The sequence below is a fragment of the Lissotriton vulgaris genome, unplaced genomic scaffold (assembly GCF_964263255.1).
Source record: "Lissotriton vulgaris unplaced genomic scaffold, aLisVul1.2 SCAFFOLD_756, whole genome shotgun sequence".
Classification (NCBI taxonomy): domain Eukaryota; kingdom Metazoa; phylum Chordata; class Amphibia; order Caudata; family Salamandridae; genus Lissotriton; species Lissotriton vulgaris.
In genome coordinates, this window is record NW_028251774.1 from 894,426 (window position 1) to 918,993 (window position 24,568).

The 24,568-nt window shown below is 42.4% G+C and overlaps 1 protein-coding gene across 1 annotated transcript in view; it reads left to right on the forward strand.

Annotated features, from left to right (window-relative positions):
* The window catches only part of LOC147662771 (uncharacterized), a 191,578-nt gene extending 168,647 nt beyond the window's left edge, over positions 1-22,931 (forward strand). Inside the window, exons 16-17 of the mRNA XM_086950914.1 lie at positions 2,287-2,547; positions 20,719-22,931. Coding sequence (XP_086807040.1) covers positions 2,287-2,547; positions 20,719-20,738 — 281 coding nt within the window. The 3' untranslated portion in view covers positions 20,739-22,931. The remainder of the gene's footprint in view (positions 1-2,286; positions 2,548-20,718) is intronic.
* Positions 22,932-24,568: the final 1,637 nt, after the last annotated feature.

Sequence of the window (24,568 nt, forward strand, 5' to 3'; positions counted from 1 at the left end):
GCGAGACAGGTGTTCAGCAGACTTATGGAAGCCGGCCTGACTGTGAAGAAGGAGAAATGTAAAATAAAAGTGAAAGAAGTAGAGTACTTAGGCCACAAGATCACAGAGGATGGTTTCAGACCGAAGGGCAGTCTAATCCAAGCTGTGATGGAAGCACCTAGTCCTAAGAACAAGGAAGAATTAAGGTCCTTCTTAGGACTTTTAGAATATATGTCAAAATTCGTGGAGAACTTTGCGGCCAAGTGTGAGCCCATGAGAGAACTAATGAAGAAGAATACGGAATTCCAATGGAACGAAGAGCATGATGCCGTGGTTAAGTTACTAAAAGAGGAATTGGTAACCTCCCCAGCATTAGGAACATTTGATTCATCCAAAAAAACCATCCTAACCACGGATGCATCCAATAAGGGTCTGGGTGCAACACTCATACAAAAAAACGGTAGTGAGGAGAAAATCATTGCGTTTGCATCCCGGAGTCTCACAAACCCAGAACGGAACTACTCCGTTATTGAAAGAGAAGCCCTAGCCTGTTTCTGGGCGGTCAGACATTTTAAGTTTTTCTTGTGGGGCTTAAGGTTCTCTATCCGAACTGATCATAAGCCCCTCACCTTCATCTTTTCTGTGAAGGGATTAGAAAATTGTACACCGCGCATCAGCAGGTGGATCTTAGGGCTGGAACACTATAATTTCAATGTGGAGTATGTACCAGGAAACGAAAACAAGATTGCGGATTTCCTGTCGAGGGCACCATTACCGGAGATGGAAGAAAAAGAAGAAGCTCTTGACAGTCCTATCCTAATGACAGAAACACCTGCTATCACAGAAGAGGAATGGGAAAAAGAAGCTAAGAAGGACGAAGAAATAAATGTGCGGAAGGAGTACATGGAAAAAGGATGGCCTAACAAACAAAAAGGACCTTGAAACTAGTGTTGCAGAGTTTTGGGAAGTGAGAAACAAATTAAGTTTCATGAAAGGCAGAATTTATCGTAGTCACAGAGTGGTTCCTCCCAAAGGCCTCAGGAAGAAAGTCATCGACCTGGCACATGAAGGTCACCTAGGGTGCAGTCTCACTAAAGCCAGAGTCCGATCTAGTTTCTGGTTTCCCAGGATGGATGCCATGGCTGAACAAGCCGTTAAGGATTGTGGGGCGTGCGCCAAAAGCGACAAGTCTAAAGCTGTGCAAAAAGCACCATTGTCTCCAGTGGAAGTACCAACTAAACCATGGAGCAAGCTGGCCTATGCAAGAACTGGGAGAGAGGAGAAGATTCATGCTGGTATTAATCGATTATACAACCCATTGGATCAAACAGAAGTTTGTCAACTCCGTCACAACAAAGACTGTGATTGAGTTCTTAAACGGAGTATTTGTGGAAGAAGGCATTCCAGTGACCTTGATAACAGATAACGGAGTGCAATTTTGCTCGGAAGAGATGCGTGCATTTCTCGAGAGCCTGGACATCAAACATGAGACCACTGCCCTGTATTTCCCCAAGGCCAATGGGTTAGTTGAAAGAGCTAACAGAATCATAAAGGAACATATTCAATTAGCAGCAACCAACGGACATGATATAGAGGAGTCCCTTAGAAGGTGCCTGTGGGCTTATCACACCTCCCCTAACAAAGTCACAGGAATCTCACCCTTTGTAGCATTGCGTGGGCGTGAACCTTGCACCAAGCTGAATCCCAGTTGGTTGAGCGGGGGAGAGCTGAGAATAGTGGACCAGGGGACAAGATCAGAGAAAGTTCAACTCCACCAAGATAGGTACAAACAGTGGTATGACACGAAGCACGGGGTGAAGGATTCCAAGTGGGAGGTGGGTGATAGAGTACAGGTCAGGAAGAACACCAAAGTGGGAGCTACCCAAAGTAAATATTACATGCCGTGTAAAATTGTTAAAGTGCTTAAAAATGTTGTTCAACTTGAGAATGGCCAATGGTGGAGCTTTGACAAGATTGTAAATGCACCTGAGTAATGTTCTGTGTTCCTTTTCTTTCTTTTCTTACGGCGCTACGGCACCGCCCTGTCCTTTGCGGGTATCCTGTTCTTTGCTCTGCATCACCCTATGGAAGGAAGATGTGTTGTAATTTATCTTCCAAGTGGTATGTCCCATCCACCCCTCCCCTCCTTACCCTGTTGGTATGCCCCACCCTGAAGCTTGCCATGGAATGTTGTGACACTCTCCAGTGAGGAGAGTGGATGGTCAATAAACAGACTTTCCTTCATCTTACCTGGGCTCTGTATATTTCTACTTTATAACACATATGTATTTCCTTTTATATTTCTAGATACCATAACTGATCAGCAGTTAATGTTAATCGCTAAAAGCTTTGGCAGCAGTTGGAAAGAATCTGCAATCCTGTGTCTTAACCTGGACCTGAAAGATATCGATGACATTACAGTAAAAGAGGACGATGTTACATTTAGAAAGTTCAGGGTATTGACGAAGTGGCGAGAAAGAGAACAAATTGGCGCGACTGTGCACAACCTGCACGAAAGTTTGAAGACTCAAAAGGATATTGATTTTGAAGTTCTCAAAGTATTAGAAGGTATGTATGCATTTACTGTAGGCTGCATATGGATTTGTCACCTCTACCTGCATCTTAAAAGTTACTCTGGCTTCAGTAATTAAGCCTGTAGCTCACTCTAACATTTTTTGCAGTGCTTAGCAAATCACTTTCCGTTTTGATGGCCATTTGTAGCTCTGCTTTTCTAAAACTAATAGTCTCCAAAATTACATTTATCCAGAATGTCTCTTTTATTAGATGATTGTAAATGGGGTTGCCTTAACTGAAATCCCAAGAAAAATAACAGTACAACTGCATGTTGCTAATTGCTATTGTAAATCAATAGCTAATTTGAAGAATAGTATTCATCTAGGGCTGTATTCACAAAGGTAAATTCTATCGTAAACAAGGTTATGACTGAATTTATCTTTTTTATGCCTACCTATAATCCACAGAGGGATCCAATGGTCGGAATCCATAAAGGGGTTTCCAGTTGTCGTAAATCGATTTAATACTGCTGATTTCTCCGTAGTAATTTGACATTAGTGAATCCCACTGGGAATGGTAAAAGGGCTTTCGAAGCCAATGTTTATATTAGACATTTGAGAAAGTCCACAAACTTTTACATTTGTGGGCATTGCCAAACATCTGCAAGGATGGAAAGGAGAATTTATCACCTCCAGACTTGATGTGAATTCAGGATAAGAGCTTTCCCCATGTGAAAAAATCATTCCATTGTGGAATAAAAAAAAAGATAAAGATAAAACAGTGCATTTGCACGTGAGCACTATGTACACGAGTAAAGGACTCTTTGGGGAAAGTCCATTTACTGGTGCAGCTTTCCAAGCACTTCTGGGAATGTTTGTGAATCCCACAGGAGCCAAGTAAAGGTAAGTAAGGCTCTTTGTTGTACAGATGATCGCACTCTTGAAAGAGGTCTCACAGTCTTACAGAAACCCAAAACCAACTGAGCCTCTTCAGACCTGATGCCAAACTTGTAGTTTATGTGCCCTGAATTCCCTGGGCCACCGCTGACTCCAAAGAAATTTGAGGCATTCAGAGAGGTCATGCTGCAGATGATGAGATTGATTCCTGCTCCCCTGCCATGACTTTTTGACCCAAGTACCCGACGAAAATTCCTCCTCGCCGGCCCTCCTTACCCCGGGGACAAAGTCAACCTGCTCCACTTCTGAAGCCAGATGTTCATCCACCCCTTTATCGCAGGTCTCACCAGTTGATCCTCCATTGGAACTGTTTCCGGCTCCAGGAGCACTGGTTCTGGATTCAGTTTTGACTCCAGCCCTGATTCATATCCTTCCGCTGCTGGGGTTCAACTGTGTGATACTATACAGTGACAAAGGTGCAACCAGTATTCTAAGAGGAATCTTTACTGTTTCTCTAGCCCAGCAGCAATACTTCTGAAGGACAAAGGCTACTTTTGGGTCCTACTTTGATGTAATGCTAGGTCTTTAACAAGCTTAACATAATGAGTATTACAGTGAGGAGGTAGATAACCTAATAACCTATTATTATTCTGGTTCTGGCTTCTACCTTAACATACATAATGCTGGAGGCCTAAATACCTCTTAGGAATCTATATTTGATTCCCTTTTGGGACTGCCAGCAGAAGACGAAAGTGTATTGTTTGCTTTTTTGGTAAAGAAGGTTGTAGAAGTCTGTGGTATTGGTTTGTATGTGTCGTGTTGTGCGTGTGGATTGTCTCTAGCGTATGATAGCGCGTGTCTGTGTGTGCACGTGTGGAGTGTGTGGAATGCATGGGTTGTGAGAATGTTGATGTGGTAGGGAAGGCAGTTGCTGAAGGAGGAGGGTTGGAGGTTGGAGTCGTGTTCGGTGCCGCTGTGTTTATACTCCATGAAATAAAGAAGTAAGGAATTGGATTTGCCTACGTTCTTCCTTTCAACACATGGCGACGAGCGGGATTCAGCGGCACTGAGCATATTTTCCTTGTGGATTTTTTTTTTTTCCCAAAACATTTTTGTACCACTTTCGATTGAATAATACTGAATAATACTCCAAATCTGCAAACTCTGCTATTTCCTTAAGGCGCTCCTTAAGGTTCAACTTTAAAGAAACTCTGAAGTGGCAAAATTTTGCTCGGAACCTTTACCTTTAGTAACGTGTTCGCTTTGCCGTTACATCTTGCATTTTTTCAAGACGCCGACTTGATTTCTTCAACGCGTGAGTAGATTGTCATCAAGGATGCGTGAGCGTACTATGACGCACGTTCATGGATGATGCGAAGGACACACTGGCTTCCGTAGACTGTCATCAACGTCGTGCATCACCACGCACTACTACGCAACGTGGCGGCCATTTTAAGTTTTGTTTAAAGGTATCCTAGTAACAAGTGCCGAGCGCCGAGCATTTTATTAACTTTCACATCGTGTGTAGTAAGGAGCTTTTATCATCTAGTGCTTAGTATATGGAAGTGAGCGCTTATTTTTTTTATTGACTTTTCCTTGACTATTGAACACAACGTTTAATACTATTGGATTATTTGGATCTACAAGCAAATTTTTTTTTTGGGGAAGATTTGAAACTTGAACTTTTTGCCCAAGTTGATGTAGAACAAAGAATATAACTGGAACTTTGGTGAACTCTTTGGGCAAGATTTGAATTTTTTTTCTTTTTTTTTTAAATATTCATTTTGAAGCATTTACATTGCATTTCTTTTACGTATTTAAGATGTCTTCGATTCATCCACCGCCATTTTTTTTAGCAGAATCTGGTGAACCTCCTATTGCGTGGGACTTATGGGTTGACATGTTTGAAGCTAATGTAGAGGTTTTAGATGAAGAAGAATGTTCACAGGGAAGGAAAGTGTCTTTACTTAAACACAGACTAGGGCAGTGGGTTTAAGGGAGTTTAAGAATTTACCTAAAATTGAGAATGCTGGCGATATGGGTGTTTATCAATGCGCAGTCAAACAAATGCAGGAAAGGTTTGGGAGGAAAATTAATGTTGTTATGGAAAGGTTCAAGTTTTATTCAAGGGCTCAAAAAGTGGATGAGTCGATTGATCAGTATGTTTCAGTCTTGAGGGGTTTAGCTGTTACGTGTGAGTTTGAAAGTATGACATATGACCAGGTTTTACGTGCCCAAATTCTTATGAAAACTAAATCTAAAACAATTCAGGAAAAGTTATGGTCATCAGGTAATACTTCATTAAAAAATGCCATTGAAGTGGCTAGAGGTGTAGAAATCTCGGACCAATGTATTCGTGAAGTTAGAAATGAGAAAAATGATTCTGAGTCTAGTTCAGTCAATGTGATAAATAAGGATGACAAATCCAAGTACAAGAATGATAATAAGTCGTTTAGTAATTACCCTAACAAGAAAAGTAATGAGAAAAGTTATGAGAAAAGTAATGAGCAAAAGAAATTTGTATGCTATAGGTGCGGATCTAGCAACCATTTAGCAAATTATAAGTGGTGTCCTGCACTTGACAAAATATGCACCAACTGTAAAAAAAAGGGACATTTTACTAGAGTATGTCACAACTTTAAAGCTAAGGTTAATTGTGTCCAAGAAGATGATCAAGATGATATTTTTCACGTTGTAGGTGAAATTTGTAGTGTGCATGATGAGTCAATTAAGGGGACGAGTAAAGTTAAAAAGCTACCATCATGTATCATCAACATTGACGGTCTGGAAGTTAAAGTAATGGTGGACTCTTGTGCATGGTATACCATTATGGGCATGGATTTATTTAAAACACTTTGGCCGAATAGATCATTATCGGAATCGGATGTACATCCTGGAAGCTATACTGGACATAAAATAGCTTTAGAAGGTTTTATTTTGGCTAAGATTAGTTTTGGACATAATTCGTGTCAAGGCAAAATATATGTGGCTAACAAAGGTGCAACTATTTTAGGATGGCCACACATAACAGACTTGGGTATGATAATTGATCCTAGTTTAGATTGTCCTGTTTATTCTATTCAGGATGACTGTCGTGAGATGAACAACTATTCATTTCTTAAGGAAAAATTTCCTGATGTGTTTTCCAATGGCATCGGCAAGATGGTTGGATTTAAACATAGAATTATTCCAAGAGAAGGTGCGTGTCCCGTGAGACAAAAACTTAGGAACGTACCTATTAGTTACAGAGAGAAATTGGGTGAAATACTAAAAATATTGTGCAAGGATGAAATTATTGAACCAGTAGAGAGTTCAGACTGGGTTTCTCCAGTGGTGATTTCCCTTAAATCCAATGGCAATTTGCGCTGATGTGTCGATTTAAGATGCCTAAATGAGGCCATTTGGGTCGATACATTTCCTCTTCCGAATCTACAAGAACTTACATCTTGTGTTGGTGGGTCCTCTTGGTTTTCCAAGATAGATTTGACAAGTACGTATCACCAAATTGATTTAGATGAAGATTCTAAGCATTGTACTGCATTCATTACCACAGAGGGAATGTTTAGATATAAACGTATGCCGTTTGGCCTTGCAAGCTCGTCTGCAGTATTTCAAAGAGAAATGTGTAGAATATTACAAGGGATTAATAATGCAAAGGTATTTCAAGATGATATTTTAATATATGGAAGGAATAAGGAATGTCATGATGAAAGTTTATATGCTGTTCTAGAAGCATTGAGGAGTAGTGGGTTAACTATCAAAAATGAAAAGTGTGTCTTTGGAAAACCTGAAGTGGAGTATTTAGGACATGTCATATCCAAGGATGGTATTCGACCAAAAAATGGTCATGTGGATGCAATTCTAGCTGTTCCTGAGCCTACAAATAAGGAACAATTAATGTCGTTCTTAGGATTAACTGAGTTTTACTCACGTTTTATTGAAAATTATGCATCTAAAGTTGAACCATTAAGGTTATTGTTAAAAAGGGGTGTAGCATTTGCATGGGAAGAGCAACAAAAAATGTGTTTTGAAAGGGTGAAGAAAGAGATTCTTACAACACCGTGTTTGAAACCCTTCTTGCCAACTGCTGAATGTGTATTGTCTGTGGATGCATCTGGGTATGGCATTGGTGCTGTGTTCTCTCAGCATATTAAATCAGAGAAGTGGGTAGTTGTGTATGCTTCACGCACGTTAACAAAATCAGAACACAATTATTCTGTAATAGAGAAGGAGTTGTTGGCTGCTTCATGGGCTGCTGAGAGATTTAGGATGTATGTGTGGGGGAGGAAGTTCAAAATTTGTACTGATCATAAACCCTTGGTGAATATTTTGAGACCTGAAGGTGGGAAGAATTTAACTCCTAGGTTAGCTCGTTTAGCTTCAAAGTTGCAAATGTTCAGTTTTGACATAGAATATATTCCTGGTAAGGATAACGTGGTTGCGGATGGTCTTTCAAGATTACCAAATGTAGATTCGACAGGAACTGAAATCAACAGTGATTGCGAAATAGCTTTTACCATCAAGGATGTATTTTTGATTGATGAAAAGGATGTTAATAACATGTTATCCGAAGCGTCATGGATGTGCGAGATGGACAAGGATATTGTTTTGAAAGAGGTTAAACAATTCATAACTAATGGTTGGCCAAGAGAGTCTAACTTATGGGGTGAATGTGCTGCGTTTTGGAAAGTTAAAGAGGAATTGTGTGTTGTTAAAGATATTGTTTTAAGAGGGGACAGAATTGTGCCTCCATTTAGTTTAAGAGAGAATATTGTTGAGAAGAGTCACATGGGGCATGGTGGTATGTCCAGTACAAAAAGGAGAATTAAAGAGTGGTTTTGGTGGCCAGGAGTTGATTCTATGGTGGATCGTTTAGTAAGGAATTGTAAAGTTTGTTGTACCAGCGATAAGGTGGCGAAGCCATTGAGTGTGCCTTTAACTATGGTGGAGTTACCTGAGTATCCATGGCAGAAAGTTGCTATTGATTTTATGGGTCCATTTTCAGCTTTATCGGCAAAGGATTGTTATGCCATTGTATTGGTCGATTATTATTCGAAGTGGCCTGAGGTGAGAATGGTAAATGGGATGACTACTGACGTGGTCATTGAGTTTTTAGAAGATGTGTTTTCAAGGGAAGGGGTTCCGGAAGTTCTTGTTTCGGATAATGGGCCTCAATTTGTGTCACAAAAAGTGGAAGAATTCTTAATGGTGATGGGCATCAAGCACATCAAGTTATCACTATATCATCCCGAGGGTAATGGTCAAGTTGAGCGCTTCAATAGGGTGGTCAAGGAAGTGATTGAATTAGCATTGAGTGCAGGTTTACCCTGGAGGAAGGCTCTACAAGAAAGATTGACAGCATACTGTGTCACCCCGCATTCTGCTACAGGTAAAACACCTTTTGAGGTTTTGAGAGGTAGGAAACCATTCACTGGGTTGGTTCCATGGTGGTTGAGGAAAAGAAATGATAAAGTGCAGTGCAATAACAATGATATAAATAAAGAAATTAGGTCTGAAGTCAAAAAGTATCAACATCGTAGTCAGCAGTATCATGGAGGTAGATGTAGTTGGCCGTTGGTTAAAATAGGTCAAATGGTTCGGGTAAAGAATCTTAGAATTGTGTTGAAGGGTGAAAGTCTATGGTCGAAACCCCTGAAAGTAATGAAAGTGTTTGGTAGTGCGGTAGATTTGGAGGACGGGAGGAGATGGAATTTTCGCCAATTGAGTCTTTGCAATGGGAAGGATGGCGGGGTAGGTACACGATCTGGTGTTGATGAAGGAGTGTGTAGCGGATATATGTTAGGTGATGATTTTGGACTAATGAAGGAAGTGGTGTCAACTGGAAGTACGAGTAGTTGTAGTGTCGGATGTGACACGTCTATTTGTGATAAAATCAGGAGTAGGAGTGGTGTTAGTGATGTTATTGAATCTGGTTCCTCTTGTACTAATATTGGTGTTGAAGGTGAGGCTTTACGCCGTGGTAATAGAACGAGGAAGTTGCCTGTCCGGTTTACTGATTTTAAGTTAGGGTAACTTTTTAGTTAGTGTCTTGTAAGTTGTTGAGGAGGAGGGTGTGTGGTATTGGTTTGTATGTGTCGTGTTGTGCGCGTGGATTGTCTCGTGTGTATGATAGTGTATGATAGCGCGTGTCTCTGTGTGCACGTGTGGAGTGTGTGGAATGCATGGGTTGTGAGAATGTTGATGTGGTAGGGAAGGCAGTTGCTGAAGGAGGAGGGTTGGAGGTTGGAGTCGTGTTCGGTGCCGCTGTGTTTATACTCCATGAAATAAAGAAGTAAGGAATTGGATTTGCCTACGTTCTTCCTTTCAACAAAGTCCTAGTACTTCTCATCACCACTGAGAAGAGTAATGGTAAATTGTGTGAACTTTCTGCGTCAGAATCTCTGTTACCATTTAACAAGGCTTTGGTTGACCCCATTATGTCAGCCTGGTCAAAAATGTTTTCTGAAGTGATGATGAATCTCCGCTTTGGTAGCAGTCATAAACCATCTCTTAATGACACAAAGGCTTGTGGTACAAGCACTCACTTGTAAGGCGAGTCCTGACTTCTCTTTTGCCTGTCACTACATAACATTGCACTGTCAGGGACCTGGCGCACTAGGTACTTCCTGTGCTGCCGCAAGATGGTACAAGATGGTCTGGACACCACAAACGTAGCTGTTTGGGCAGTGAGATCCAGAATAATGTTATAGACTATGCGCCTAGATGTGATCCACCAGATTTTCTGACGACATCTGTGCATTATTGATGGTTATGTAATTTGATGGGGCCAATCTTTTAGGAGAAAAGGCCGATGTGGCTCAGGGCCGTTTCAGAAACAACAGAGGCACGACTCACTCATTGGGATTGCTTTTATCAACCTGCTTGTTTCACCAGCAGTGCTGGATGTTCTGGGGTTACTGTTCTGGCCTCACTTTTCACCAGTGGAAACCGTCAAAGCCCATCCAGTAACCTATACTGATTTTCGTGGCACTAGCGGCAGAATCAGTACAATAGGTTGAGGACAGATGCAACATCAATCCTATTCCTTTATGTCTTATGTCAGTGCTTCCAAACTAGTTCAACCTCACATGGGCATCTTGGGCTGGTAGGAGGACAGACAAGACATTGCCTACCCCACTGGGACTCAATCACAACAGATCTATCAGTCCCCCAGATTGCCTTAGTTGGTTATGTCCTTCATTTTCCAGACACTGTCTATCTTCACGTTGCTCGTTTTCACTCAGATGTAGGTGGACCAGGCTAATCTTCTTTTTCTCTACAGAAAATTGTTGATGTTGCATACCAAGGGTGCTATCAAGAACTTGTTCCAGAGTTGGAGGGACAAATGGGCTATTACTCGCATTACTGTCTCATCCCCAAAACAGATGGGGGCTTGAGATCGATCGTAGAACTCAGAGTTCTAAACCCTTTCCTCAAGAAGGAGAAGTTGAAGATAAAGACCATTGCACTTGTTCAGCTGTCCTAGGACTATGAATATTGGATGTTTTTCTTGGATTTGCTGTATGCATACTTTCATCTACCAGTCCCACAAGAAGTATATTCCCTTCGTGGTGAAATCAAACCACGTCAAATCCACTGCCCTGCCCTTTGGCCTTAGATCTCCCAGGTCTCTACAAAGGCCATGCCAGTGATTGTGGTACATCTTTGTAAGGCGTGTATACGTGAATTTACTGTACCCTGATGACTGGCTGGTGAAGGTGGGCTCCCTTTAACTCGTCTTGGATCACCTGCAGATGTATACAGGAATTTACTGTACCCTGATGACTGGCTGGTGTAGGTGGGCTCCCTTTAACTCGTCTTGGATCACCTGCAGAAAACAATGTCATTGTTTCCATGTGTGAGCACAAGTCACTGGGTATCCATCTATGAGGACAGGTCTCCTTTTGAGCTTCTGAGACTACCCCTTATCGAGGCTATGTTGTCACACAGTTGCCTGAAGGTTTTTACCCCACTTAAGTCTTGGAAATTCAGGCTATGATGCTGATGTTTCGTGCTAGAGCTGCTGCTCCACACGCTATTGTTCTGAAACTTCTGGGCAAGTTAATATCTGGCATCCTGCTAGTACCCCACATTCAGAGGCATATGGAGACCCTTTAGTGGAACCTGCATCTGCATTGTTCCCAACTTTAGGCATTTGGGAGACTTCTAAGAGATCATTGTCTCAGACGAGGTGACTAGGTAGCTCCAGTGGTGAATGGCAGATGCCTCTCTGACCTGTAGCAAAACTTCCTCCATACCCTTCCCAGAAGGCAGAATGGTAATAGGTGAATCAACAGTCAGTTGTGGAAGTCACCTACACAAGGTGTAGATCAGAGGGGGTTTTGGCTGCAGTGGAGCATCACCATCACATAAATCTTATTGGAATTACATGCCATCCGACTCTCAAGGGCCGATCGATTCAGGTGCTAACAAACAATACAGCTGCCATGTAGTATTGCAACGAGCAGGGCGACATGTGGTCACAGTCCTTCTAGAAACACTGAGGTTTTGGCACTAGCTAGAATTTCACAGGATCTCGCTGATGTTCGTTTAGAAGGGTTCCTCAACATCAGGGCAGACAAACTCAGGAGGCATCGTCATACCTAATATGAGCAGCATCTGAATCCAGACGTGGCCTACGGTGTGCTCTTACAGTAGAGTGTGCCCTTGACAGACATTTTTACCACCTTCGAAAACATTCAGGGCCTCATTTACAAGAAAGTGCCACTGCGCAGCACCGCAAGCCCTTTGGCTGTGCCACGCTGCAGCACTTTCAAAGTACAAGGATTTGTCATATCTACAAGAATATGACGGATCCCTCTGGTCTCCCCAGCGCTGGCACACAATTAGCTGCCATACATGCAAGTTTACCTGAATCATGGGAATGATTGTTTATGTTCTGGAACTGAGCATATTTCTTTTCAAACAACATTGGTCCCATGCATACAGGAAATTAAAGAACAAATAAAATATAGACAGAGTCAATCTATATTTAGAGAGACATGTCCAGCCGCCTCACGCGTAACGTTTTGTAAATTCACTTTACCGTTCCTGCCGCACACCGCTCCTGGGCACACGACCCTCTCTTATCGCTCGAACTACACTAGCGTATAGCCACTCATTGCGGTATTTTGCAACTGTTCACGACGGGCTTGCCCACCTTGCATGCGGCCAGTCCGCCTTCATCTAGCACTCTCGCATTTCGCCCCGTATTCACCTTTTACTGTAGGATTGTTCCAATTCTTCTGCTCCATGTATGGAACTATTCGCACCCATGCACCAAGTAGCATGACTTCACGCACTGTCAGCTCATACCAACGATAGTAGCGTAAATCCTCACTAGGTCGTTTCACTCAATTCTTCTGCACTTAACCAGTACTGCGCCGTACACTGGTCACCTTAAGACACCTATTCTTGTTACTATAGTTCCTGTAAATGTATATATTTTCCCCTTTTTTCCCCCCTTTTAGGCATTTAGAGGCTAAATCATTTAAGGCTCTCATTGAAATTGTCCTGATGATGGACCCCGTGATTTACTAGGGGTCCGAAACGCCGTCGACCTTTTTAAGCACCAATAATTTAAAAACGTGATTACTATGTGTTTAAAGGTGCTTAGTTGTGATACTCTGTACAATTGTATTCATGTCGGAGATACTTGCTTTGCCTTATAAAGCCCTTCCTTGCTTTCTACATTCAACCTTTGTACCCGTTCTGTAAGTGCTGGGCACAGGCTTGTGTTCCACACTGGCTGACTTGTGGAAGGTACTCAGTGTGATTTAATTACATGAAACTTGAGTAAAAACTCTGAAAGACCACTGTCTGGCTGGACATGTCTCTCTAAATATAGATTGACTCTGTCTATATTTTATTTGTTCTTTAATTTCCTGTATGCATGGGACCAATGTTGTTTGAAAAGAAGTATGTTCCCCGAGGTCCCTGCTGACTGAAATTGGGGCCCCTTGTTGTTGTAAAATGGAACTGAGCATATAACTTGATATATGGCCTTAACTGAGTAGATACCTTGATACCCCATTATTATTCTGGTTCTGGCTTGTGTCTCAACTTACAGAATGCTAGTGACCTAAATACCTCTTAGGAATCTATCCTTGATTCCCTTTTGGCGCTGCCAGCAGAAGAAGAAAGTGTCTAGTTCGCTTTTGTAGTAAAGAAGGTTGTAGAAGTCCTAGAACTTCTCACCAACTGAGCCTCTTCAGACCTGATGCCAAACTTCTAGTTTCTGCGCCCTGAATTCCCTGGGTCAGTACAAAAGAAGTTTGGTCTGAGTTTCAAAAGTATCAAATAATTCAAAATAAGCACACAGTCACCATTGAATTTAAAAATGGGTCGGAATAATGGAACAACTTATTCATTTCATACATTTTGGCATTTTAATCATGCAAGGTCAGAGTGCGATCCAATTGCAGCCAAAGTTATGAGTAAACAGATTGTAGTATATACATGTAATTATAATGTCATTACATTCGGTATTCGAAAACGGTGCTCTCAGTGAAAAAAGGGGGAAGGTAAGTGAGTGAGTGAGGGGGACAGGGTAAAGGTGTGGTGACAAAATTGTTACATCCAGATTGACGATTGAAAAACCTCTACAATCAAATTAATGGGCAAAGGTTCCCAAAATCACATCACACATAGATAGCGAGAATGCATCGCTTATTTAGCTCCTATGGTGTGTAGAATGGAGGCGTAGTTCTACGTTTCGACCCCGGTTACGCTAAAGGGCAATTCGCGGCCTCATGATGGGGTCTTCATCAGGAAGAGAAAGGAGAGCCTACAAGGTAATTTAAACACAAAATTCAGTATCTACGTGGTGAGATAAGTGTGGTGGTATTATACAGGAAGAGGACGTGGATGGTTACCTACGTCGTCAAACGGTCATCAAATGTTCCGTCTGTGAACGGGGGCTCCCTCGAGCTCCAAGGGGTACTGAAAAAACAATTAAAAGGTGCCATCAGGGCCCTGAAACTTGCTAAGTTAAAAATGGACGGGGGTGATGGGTCAAAGGGACTTACTTGACGTGCTGGTAAACACACAGCCGTTGGGTACAGGTAGATTAATCCTCGATGGGTATGTATAACTGTAAGGAGAAGGGAAGTATTGTTTAGCATAATAGGCTAAATCTGCATGTCCGGACACACAGAGCGGGTGTCTCTAGAAAGTCGCGCTGTATGGATGGTAGTTACCTTTCAAAACGGGAACGAACAGCCGTGCTGTTTCTCCGTCGGAGTCCTGCATCCGAGTGTGCTCGCGGTGCAGGCGCTCAATGCCAGTGACTAATAGAAAAAGGGGCTCGGCTCACGGGTCCAATGGGAGACGAGGCCTGTCTAGAGCGCTCAAGGGAGCGTCTCGCAAGATTTGCCTCACCTCCTGGGGAAGTTCTTAAAATGAGCTGGGTTCGAGTATATATGAAATAACAGATCTACACAGTTATGACAGACTGGTGTGTTCTTTTTGGTGATGGTGGAGAATCTGACTGAATTCAAATATACAATAACGTACAAATATATACAGTTTTTAACATGTAAAGGACCAGACAGAACTAACAACGTCAAAGGTGCTAGGAAGATTGTTCAAGTATCGTGATGGCTTAGTAAATGTCCAAACATTGTTGTATGAAGAACAGATATGTGAACACGTTACATTGTACAAACACAGGGAATATTGGATGTAGCAAGCGAGTTTAACTTGTCCCATAGTCTATTCAGGATTGAGTCCCGCCATCTGCGAGAAGCTAGCCTACCCCTTTCATACTCATACTGAATTCCCTGGGCCACTGCTGACTCCAACGAAATTTGAGGCATTCAGAGAGGTCATGCTGCAGATAATGAGATTGATTCCAGCTCCCCCTGCCATGCCTTCTTGCCCCAGGGATCCTATGAAGATTCCTCCTCACTGGCCTCCTTACCCCTAGGACAAAGTCAACCTGCTTCACTTCTGGTGCCAGATGTGCATCCACCCCTTTATCGCGGGTCTCACCAGTTGATCCTCCATTGGAATTGCTTCTGGCTCCAGCAGCACTGGCTCTGGATTCAGTTTTGACTCCAGCCTTGATTCAGATCCTTCCGCTGCTGTGGTTCAGCCGCTGTGGTACTATACAGTGACAAAGTTGCAACCAGTTTTGGAAGATGCCTTCCCTACTTTTTCTCTACCCCAGCAGGAATACTTCTGAAGGACGAAGGCTACTTTTGGGCCCTACTTTGATGTAAAGCTAGGTTTTTAATATGCTCATCATAATGATGATTACAGTGAGGAGGTAGATCCCTTGATACCCCATTATTATTCTGGTTCTGGCTTATGTCTCAACTTACAGAATGCTAGTGTCCAAAATACCTCTTAGGAATCTATCCTCGATTCCCTTTTGGCACTGCCAGCAGAAGAAGAAAGTGCTTTGTTCGCTTTTGTGGTAAAGAAGGTTGTAGAAGTCCTAGAACGTCTCATCACCACTGAGAAGAGTAATTGTAAGTTGTGTGAACGTTCTGCTTCAGAACCTCTGTTGCCATTTATCAAGGCTTTGGTTGACCCCACTATGTCAGCCTGGTTAAAAATGTTTTCTGAAGTGATGATGAATCTCCGCTTTGGTAGCAGTCATAAACCATCTCCTAATGACACAAAGGCTTGCGGTACAAGCACTCACTTGTAAGGCGAGTCCTGACTTTTCTTATGCCTGTCACTAACATCACACTGTCAGGGACCTCGCGCACTAGGTACCTCCTGTGCTGTCGCAAGATGGTACAAGATGGTCTGGACACCACAAACGTAGCTGCTTGGGCAGTGAGATCCAGAGTCATTTTATAGACTATGCGCCTAGATGTGATCCACCAAATTTGTTTGTGACATCTGTGCATTTTTTATGGCTATGTAATTTTGTGGGCCCAATCTTTTAGGAGAAAAGGCTGATGTGGCTCAGGGCCGTTTCAGAAACAACAGAGGCACGACTCACTCATTGGGATTGCTTTTATCAACCTGCTTGTTTCACCAGCAGTGTTGGATGTTCTGGGGTTACTGTTCTGGCCTCACTTTTCACCAGTGGAAACCGTCAAAGCCCATCCAGTAACCTATACTGATTTTCGTGGCACTAGCGGCAGAATCAGTACAATAGGTTGAGGACAGATGCAACATCAATCCTATTCCTTTATGTCTTATGTCAGTGCTTCCAAACTAGGTCAACCTCAAATGGGCATCTTGGGCTAGTAGGGGGACATACAAGACATTGCCTACCCCACTGGGACTCAATCACAACTGATCTACCAGTCCTCTGGATTGCCTTAGTTGGTTATGTCCTTCATTTTCCAGACACTGTCTATCCTCACATTGCTCGTTTTCACTCAGATGTAGATGGACCAGGCTAATCTTCTCTTTCTCTACAGAAAATTGTTGATGCTGCGTACCAAGGGGCATCAAGAACTTGTTCCAGACTAGGTAGCTCCAGTGGTGAATGGCAGATGCCTGTCTGACCTGTAGCAAAACTTCCTCCATACCCTTCCCAGAAGTCAGAATGGTAATAGGTGAATCAACTGTCAGTTGTGTAAGTCACCCACACAAGGTGTAGATCAGAGGGGGTCTTGGCTGCAGTGGAGCATCACCATCACATAAATCTTCTTGGAATTGCATGCCATCCGACTGCCTCTCAGGGCTTTTTTTTGTGCTCTGTCAAGGACTGATCGATTCAGGTGCTAACAAACAACACAGCTGCCATGTAGTAATGCAACTAGCAGGGCAACATGTGGCACAGCACTTCTAGAGACTCTGAGGTTTTGGCACTGGCTAGAATTTCACAGGATCTCGCTGATGGTCGTTTAGAAGAGTTCCTCAACATCAGGACAGACAAACTCAGGAGGCATTGTCATACCTATTCTGAGCAGCATCTGAATCCAGACGTGGCCTACGGTGTGCTCCTACAGTAGAGTGTGCCCTTGACAGACAATTTTGCCACCTTCGAAAACATTCAGGGCCTCATTTACAAGAAAGTGCTGCAGCGCAGCACCGCAAGCCCTAGGACTGTGCCACGCTGCGGCACTTTTAAAGTACAGGGATGCGTCATATCTACAAGAATATGACAGATCCCTTGGGTCTCCCCAGCGCTGGCACACAATTAGCTGCCATGCATGCAAGTGTACCTGCATCATGGGGATTATTGTTAATGTGCTGGAAGCTGTCCCTTCCTGCACATAAGCAATCTGAAATGGCGTTTTCAACTTCTATGTGTGCTGCATGCATTAGCAAACATAGAACTTGCAAAATGTCATTTTTTAAATGATTGTTTATGTGCAGGAAGGGACACCTTCCTGCACATTCAATCATACGAGGTGATTTCCTCGTTCTATGTGTGATGCATAATGCAGCCTGCATGGAAAGAGGTAAAAAAAAAAACAAGGAGAAATGAATACATTTCTCCTCATTGTGCCTCCCTAGCCTCCCCTGTGGAGGTGTAGCATTTAGACTCATTACCAGGTTAACGATTTCTCGTAAATCTGGAAATGTGTCAGGTTCCATGGGTGTTGCTGCTCCATGGGTGTTGCGTAGGATCACTCCCAGCAACTCCCATGGAATGCCCCTTTCACGCAAAGTGCTGCTTGTAATGGGGCCGTATTTACAAGGCAAAACCAAAGGGGATGATGGACGGAGTGTTGAACATTGCAAGCACTCACCCCCAGTCAACTGATCTGGGTTTAATCCATCATCATTCTTTAGCTCACTCCGCCACCCCAGTTCAGACATGGCCATATGCAAATCAGTCTGACCCTGTCCCTCATTGGAACAGTCCAGCCCGAACTGCCAAGCCATGTCTTCCCTGGACCGGAAACAAGCATCCTGGGACCGGTTTCGGGTTCATAACCCTCATCAGCCAGGCTATCTTGAATCCAGTGGGAAAGTGAGCAAGGAACCCACGTTTGGGCATACTCTGCCAACTTAGGGCGAACTTAGCAAAATCAAAGGGGATGATGGATGGAGTGTTGAACATTGCAAGCACTCACCCCCAATCAACTGATCCGGGTTTAATCCATCATCATTCTTTAGCTCACTCCGCCACACCAGTTAAGACATGGGCATATGCAAATCAGTCTGACCCTGTGCCTCATGGGAACAGTCCAGCCCGAACTGCCAAGCCATGTCTTCCCTGGACCGGAAACAAGCATCCTGGGACCGGTTTCGGGTTCATAACCCTCCTCAGCCAGGCTATCTTGAATCCAGTGGCAAAGTGAGCAAGGGACCCACGTCTGGGCATACCCTGCAGGGTGACTTTTTGCGTCCTTATAAATATGGGGCAGCTGAAAGCGCCATCGGTGTGTCAGGAAAAGTGATGCACTAGCGGCCCAAGGGGCTTGTAAATAAGCCCCTCAGTGCTCAGAGGTTTGTGCTGTAAAGTTTATCTGGTCTCTAGGGGATGTGTCCCACTCCTGACTCCTGTACACCTTCCTACCTCTGCCACCGATCCCGCGGGTACTGAAGAAAGTCAGATGATATCAAGGGCAGCTCATTCTGATAGTCCTGGACTGGGCAGGGACGGCCTGGTTCTCTAAACCCCTGATTCTGTGTATATGCCCTCCACTTTAGCTGCCTCTATGGAAATATCTACTGTCCGAAAATCAGAGCAGAGCGCCTGTGCCTTCTTATCCAGAGGCAGGACAGAGGTGTCTCTGGGGAAATTCGCAAAGTGAGGAATCTACAGTTAGATCGGTGGCTGACAGGGATGGAGTGGATGCTGAAGGCTGTGTGCCCCATCGTTCTCTGGTTGCTCTTCAGTCTGTGGAGACTTGAGAGAAGCGGGAAAAGGCTGCTGAAATGGAATACCGCCATATGACATCCACTGTTTCCCTTGGGTCTCTGCAGGCTTTGGCATTGCCGCGGAAACACCACAGAGGCAAGCATTTCCCTTGGAGAATTTGCAGGAGTGGAAAGCAACTGTTTAGAAAAAGTGACTAGCTAAATTTCTGTAGATCCTGCTGTCTCAATGAGAGCCATAGATGACAAAAACATAGACAGCTTATCTTAACACCTTTTGACTCAGAGAGGTCCAATTTTCGACCAACCCACTGTATGCGAAAAATGACAATGTGTGACTCTTTGTAGATGTCATATATCACGATGAGTACATTGCATAGTATCATTGCAAGGAGCTAGACTAACAAGCATTGGAAAAGCCAATAAGCCTCGCCTTTGGGTTCTGTTGGCTCAGCAATGGAGTTAGCCATGCTGTGCAGCATCCCTGATGCTGGGCAGCAATACTAAAAGAAAAACAAATCCCTTTGCCGCGGCTGCCTGCATTATTTTGTAGACGCATACATCAAGCATGCATGTGCCTAGGAAATGACATGAGCATTTTTTTCTTTTTAACAATCCGAGTTGGATTGGCAATTAACAAGGAAAAAAATGTTGTGCAGGTGGGGTGCAGTAACATTGGAGGGGGTGCAAGCCAGACAGACAGTAAGGATAAACTGAATCATAGGGTGCAAATGTGTAAAGCTTACAGAGGCTAGCAACTGAAGAGAGAGCACACAAGAGCAAGCACATCACAGAGTGTAGCGCGGGATAAGCACATGGGTGAGAGAACAAAATAAGCATGGTGTGGGAGAGGAGTACACAAGGGAGTCAGCTGGAAAACACGTGCAATCTCATGGAGTGCTTAAACAAAACGAAGAAATTACCACCTGAAGTAAGAGTGACAGAAAAGTCAACCAATGGCAGGTAATGGACAGATTGTAAGCCCACTTGGAGCTGACAATAGGTCTCTTCAGCTAGACACAGCATGTGCTACCTAATATGCGAGACCTAAAAATGAAGAAGAATTGAGGTGATGTAGAAAATATGTTTCAGGTTTGTATCATATATGTAATTGAAATGTAATTATTTTTGCACTTTTCTTTATTAAATACAGTAAGTGCTAACATGACTTGTGAAATAAAAGACAGTTCTGCTCAGTTGCATGGTGGAGAAATAGTCCCTTTTCAGGATGTGCTTGTTGGCATGCAATGGCTCAGTTCCCCTGGACTTGTACATTAGCCATTCACTGCAAGTCACTGATTTGAGACTTAAAATCTTGAGTAAAGAAATCAATTTTGATATTCCTGCTGCTTTCATTGTCATGTGTGTCTTTCTCCGTGATACAGGTATAACATTAGTAGCGAGGCAGTGTAAGGAGCCGGAACTAAAACAGTTAGGAAGGCTTTAGCAAAGAAATTAAAGAGTGTTATAATTCTTCCTGAATCCAGTTTTAGGGCAGTCACAAACTTACGTTAGAGAATGTAGTACTAGAACTCACATTGCCTGTGGTCCTAAGGGATTTATTATAATTACATATTTGTTTCTCCCTAAGAAATGCTGCCGTCCACGTGATATCATGGTGAAACAAATTCAAACAGAATCTATAAACACTATCAGGGAATATTTCCTACTCTGCTGACATAAAGTCATCAGTTCCTGGACCCAGTTGAGCTTCAAATTCTGACTTTTCAACCTGAGAAAAATCCAAGAATTGTAAGGAGAACACACGGATTTTGGACTCATGTTTTCTTCAATCAACTGTAAATGGATGTGCGGGTTAATGTTTTGTGTTTGACACTATATGTAAAGGTTTACAGTAAATAGTATTTTTGATACAAACCACTGTCGAATAATATGTAGCAAGTAGTGTGTGACAAACACAATGTTTAGAGAGGCATAAAGGATTGAGCGAGCTGGTCTCGCTCTCTTCCACCTTTTATTTTCTCTGCTGAGTAGAACATGTACTGGCATACCTGAATTATGAAATATATGTTTAATTTTTATCTGAATCATCACTGTTCGAAATACTTTGAGGAACTGTAGAGCTTTGCCACAGAGAATTTAGTGGGGACAAATTTCTAAGGATCAGTATGTTCAAAGGTTCCCTTGTCCAGCTGCATTGTGATGCTAGCTTTAAGAGTAAAACCTAGAAGCCTGACCGCCCTTCGTGTGGGGCTGGAGAAGCACTTACCAATTACGCTGCCACTTTGACACTTTTAGTGATAGCAATAGCACAGTAGGATTGGCGGACCATGGAGGAGTGGGATTTGCAGAGTTTATTGCAACAAGTCTTACATTGTGTCATTTAGTGAGGTCAATATCTTGATATATGCCCTTTTCAGGGAACTTCAAACATAAGTGACACAGTAATTCACACACTAAATACAATACCTTTAATCTTTTTTGTTATTAAACATTTTTTTTGATTGTATTATATTTCCAAAATTGCATTATGTGCTAGGATTGCCATACTTCAAAAGGTACGTTTTGATGGGATTTAATTCTGATCTGTAGTTATTGTCTCTTCTGTGATATCACTAGTGTAAATAACCTAGCAGAGGTGATTGCCAATTTCTTTTAAAGACCATGAAGATACCTATTAGTACTTGAATACACACCACGAGGTCTCAGTCTAGTTCCAGAAATACCAAGCTTAAATATGTCTGTTTAATCCCTTAAAAGACACCAATCCTCCAACCATATTGAACTCTTCAATGCTCGAAGGCGATGAGCAGTGTACAATAATATCTTCGAATCATGGACATCACCGAGTCCTGGAGACCATCTTCTCATTCTGTATTTATTCTTTCAGATTCCTAATTGTCACCAACAGGTTTTCTATAGAAATGTGAGCCACAATTTATTGGTAATAATTGGATGCTACTAATACTAACAAACCAGTTCTTTTGTGATAGATTTACCTCATCCAGTTAGCATAAGACTCTGTTGGCAGGGACTGCTAAATAATCCCCAGATATATAATCTATTCCATGTGCCCATAGATTGACTGGGGTACTTTACGTCTTCAATCACACTTGAATGAGATCCTCCATTGCATGTTGTGCGGGAATGCGCAGCTGACAATTCTTAAATACAAAGAATATGTTTGAAATTAGAGTTTTACTAAAAAGATTCCAGTGATTTACATGAAATCGACAGTGACCTGCTTTGGTACTCTTTTTCATTGTTAGGTTAAACATTGTGTAATCCACAAGTGATGTTGATAGACATTGGTGTCCCTGTTCTTCACAGATGTCATTAGGGTTGTGATAGCACTGCATCAAACACAAATTCCCACTTTGATTTGGGGGATCTCAGCTAGCAGTTAAAAGAAATCCGTCCTGTAGTTTACATTGGCATGTGCAATTTCAAAGAAAGCAATGTAAAAAAAAACACATACTAATTTTCTGTGCATTTCTTTCATTCATGTGGCTCATGAGGTTTTCCTTGTTTTATTTGATTTGCTCTCTTTCACTTGGGTAGCTTTGAGGCATTATTCCTAACATTCCATTCCACTTTTCCAATGCTCGAATTAAGAAATATGAGCCATTTACGTAGGTCAGTAATGCTGTCATAGCTTTTATAATTTTTACCAATCATCATGATTCAAAAATCATTACCTGGTTCACCCATCTGTTAGAATAACCTGTGAAGCTCTGCAATTTGTTTTGCTTTATATTTCTTTATGCAGCTTGTAAAAAAAATTGAAAAATTATGTTCTGTAAAAAGTGTAAAGTACTTGTAAATAAAATGTAGAATTTTTTTCACATCTGGTGGTGCAGTGGTCTAATTGTAGAAGTTTGTAATTGTTTAGGATGAAGTGGCAGAAACATACCGCTTCATAAAAGCCGAAGCTGTATTAAACAACCAAGGGGCATATTATCAAGAACGGCGTTACAATTATTGCCGGTTTAACGGCAGAAAACTGCCGCTAAAATGGCGATAATGGGCTTGATAATATGCCCTTGTGAATTCCAATAGAAGCCCAGGTTGACACCAGAACCTGGGCTTCTATGGGAATTCACAAGGGCATATTATCAAGCCCATTATTGCCGTTCTAGCAGCAGTTTTTTGCCGCTAAACCGGTGATACTTTTTAATGCTGTTCTTGATAATATGCCCCCAAATAATTAAGAGAATTTGTTCTGACTTTAACCTCTATGAAAATTGATTGAATTATGGTCCAGATTTACTAATGCTTGACACTTTTGTAATTCAAACCCGATGCAAAGTGTTATTTTTGGATTTACTATCCAACACAAATCTGGATTTGCCTTGGATAGATTCTGCAAGTAATGCAAACTTGTGCAATGCACTGCTTCCTTTCACGCTGCAACAAGGGGCGTTCCATCGGTGGTGCAGGGAGTGCTAAAGCCACCACCCATGGGTTTTTATGCAAATCTCTATCTACAAAATTTTAGTCAAAATCCTACACTTCCTCGAGGCAGGCGCAACAAGAAGAAATGTTTTCATTTCGCTTTGCTTTTCCTACTTTCCATGTGTGCGGCATTTTACAGCATACATAAAAGGCAGTAAAATTGTTGAAGGATATTTTTTTTTCTTCAAAGGACCCGTCTAGTGCAAAAACTATCCCTTAGAGAATGCATGCACCCTTGCACTATGGCGCAAGGGTGTGTGTTTGGTGCATGGCAGCCAAAAGTGAAACAGCTCAGGGAAAAGGGAAGCCAGTGCCACATCTTAGTAGATACAATGCTTTTTTGCTGTCTTGTGTTCATGCAATGCAGTGGAGCAAGTTTAGTTTTAGTATTTACAAGCAGCCGACAAAATGGAGAGTGCCTCCGCTGCCCAACGACCTCAGTAAAGGAAGCAGAAAGTGGGAATGACCTGGGCGGGATTGACCACGGGAGGGTATTTTGATGATAAATGAATGTAACTATGTGGGCAAAGTAGACGTTTTGGTCTTCATATTCCAGACATGATCCTTCTTATCAAGGCCCAGAACCCATTGTGTTTTATTCAAAATGCAACGTCACAGTACCTACTCTTCACAAGACCTCTAAAATATTATTGAGATTACTTCAAGTTGGGCCTTTTTGGACAGCAGCATTACAACAATTTTTATAAGAAGAAGACTGCTGCCCATTATCCGCAACCCTGCACCAACAAAGCAATTATTCCCCTGCCACATATTCTATTTTTGATAGATCTTTTTATTTAACAGTTGCTCATTGAACAGTAAATACAATTGATGGATCATTTGCACAATGTACATCGGGAAGTAACAAGTCACAGTGGAATCGTGAAAGCTATAGGTGTCAAGTGGAAAGTCTGTATCATATGCAAGCATGAATATCTCATCCGGGTGAAATTAAAACAATGACCTGGGTACATCTCCCAAGGTGTCACTCCTCATCTTCTTACTCATTGGACTCTATATTTACG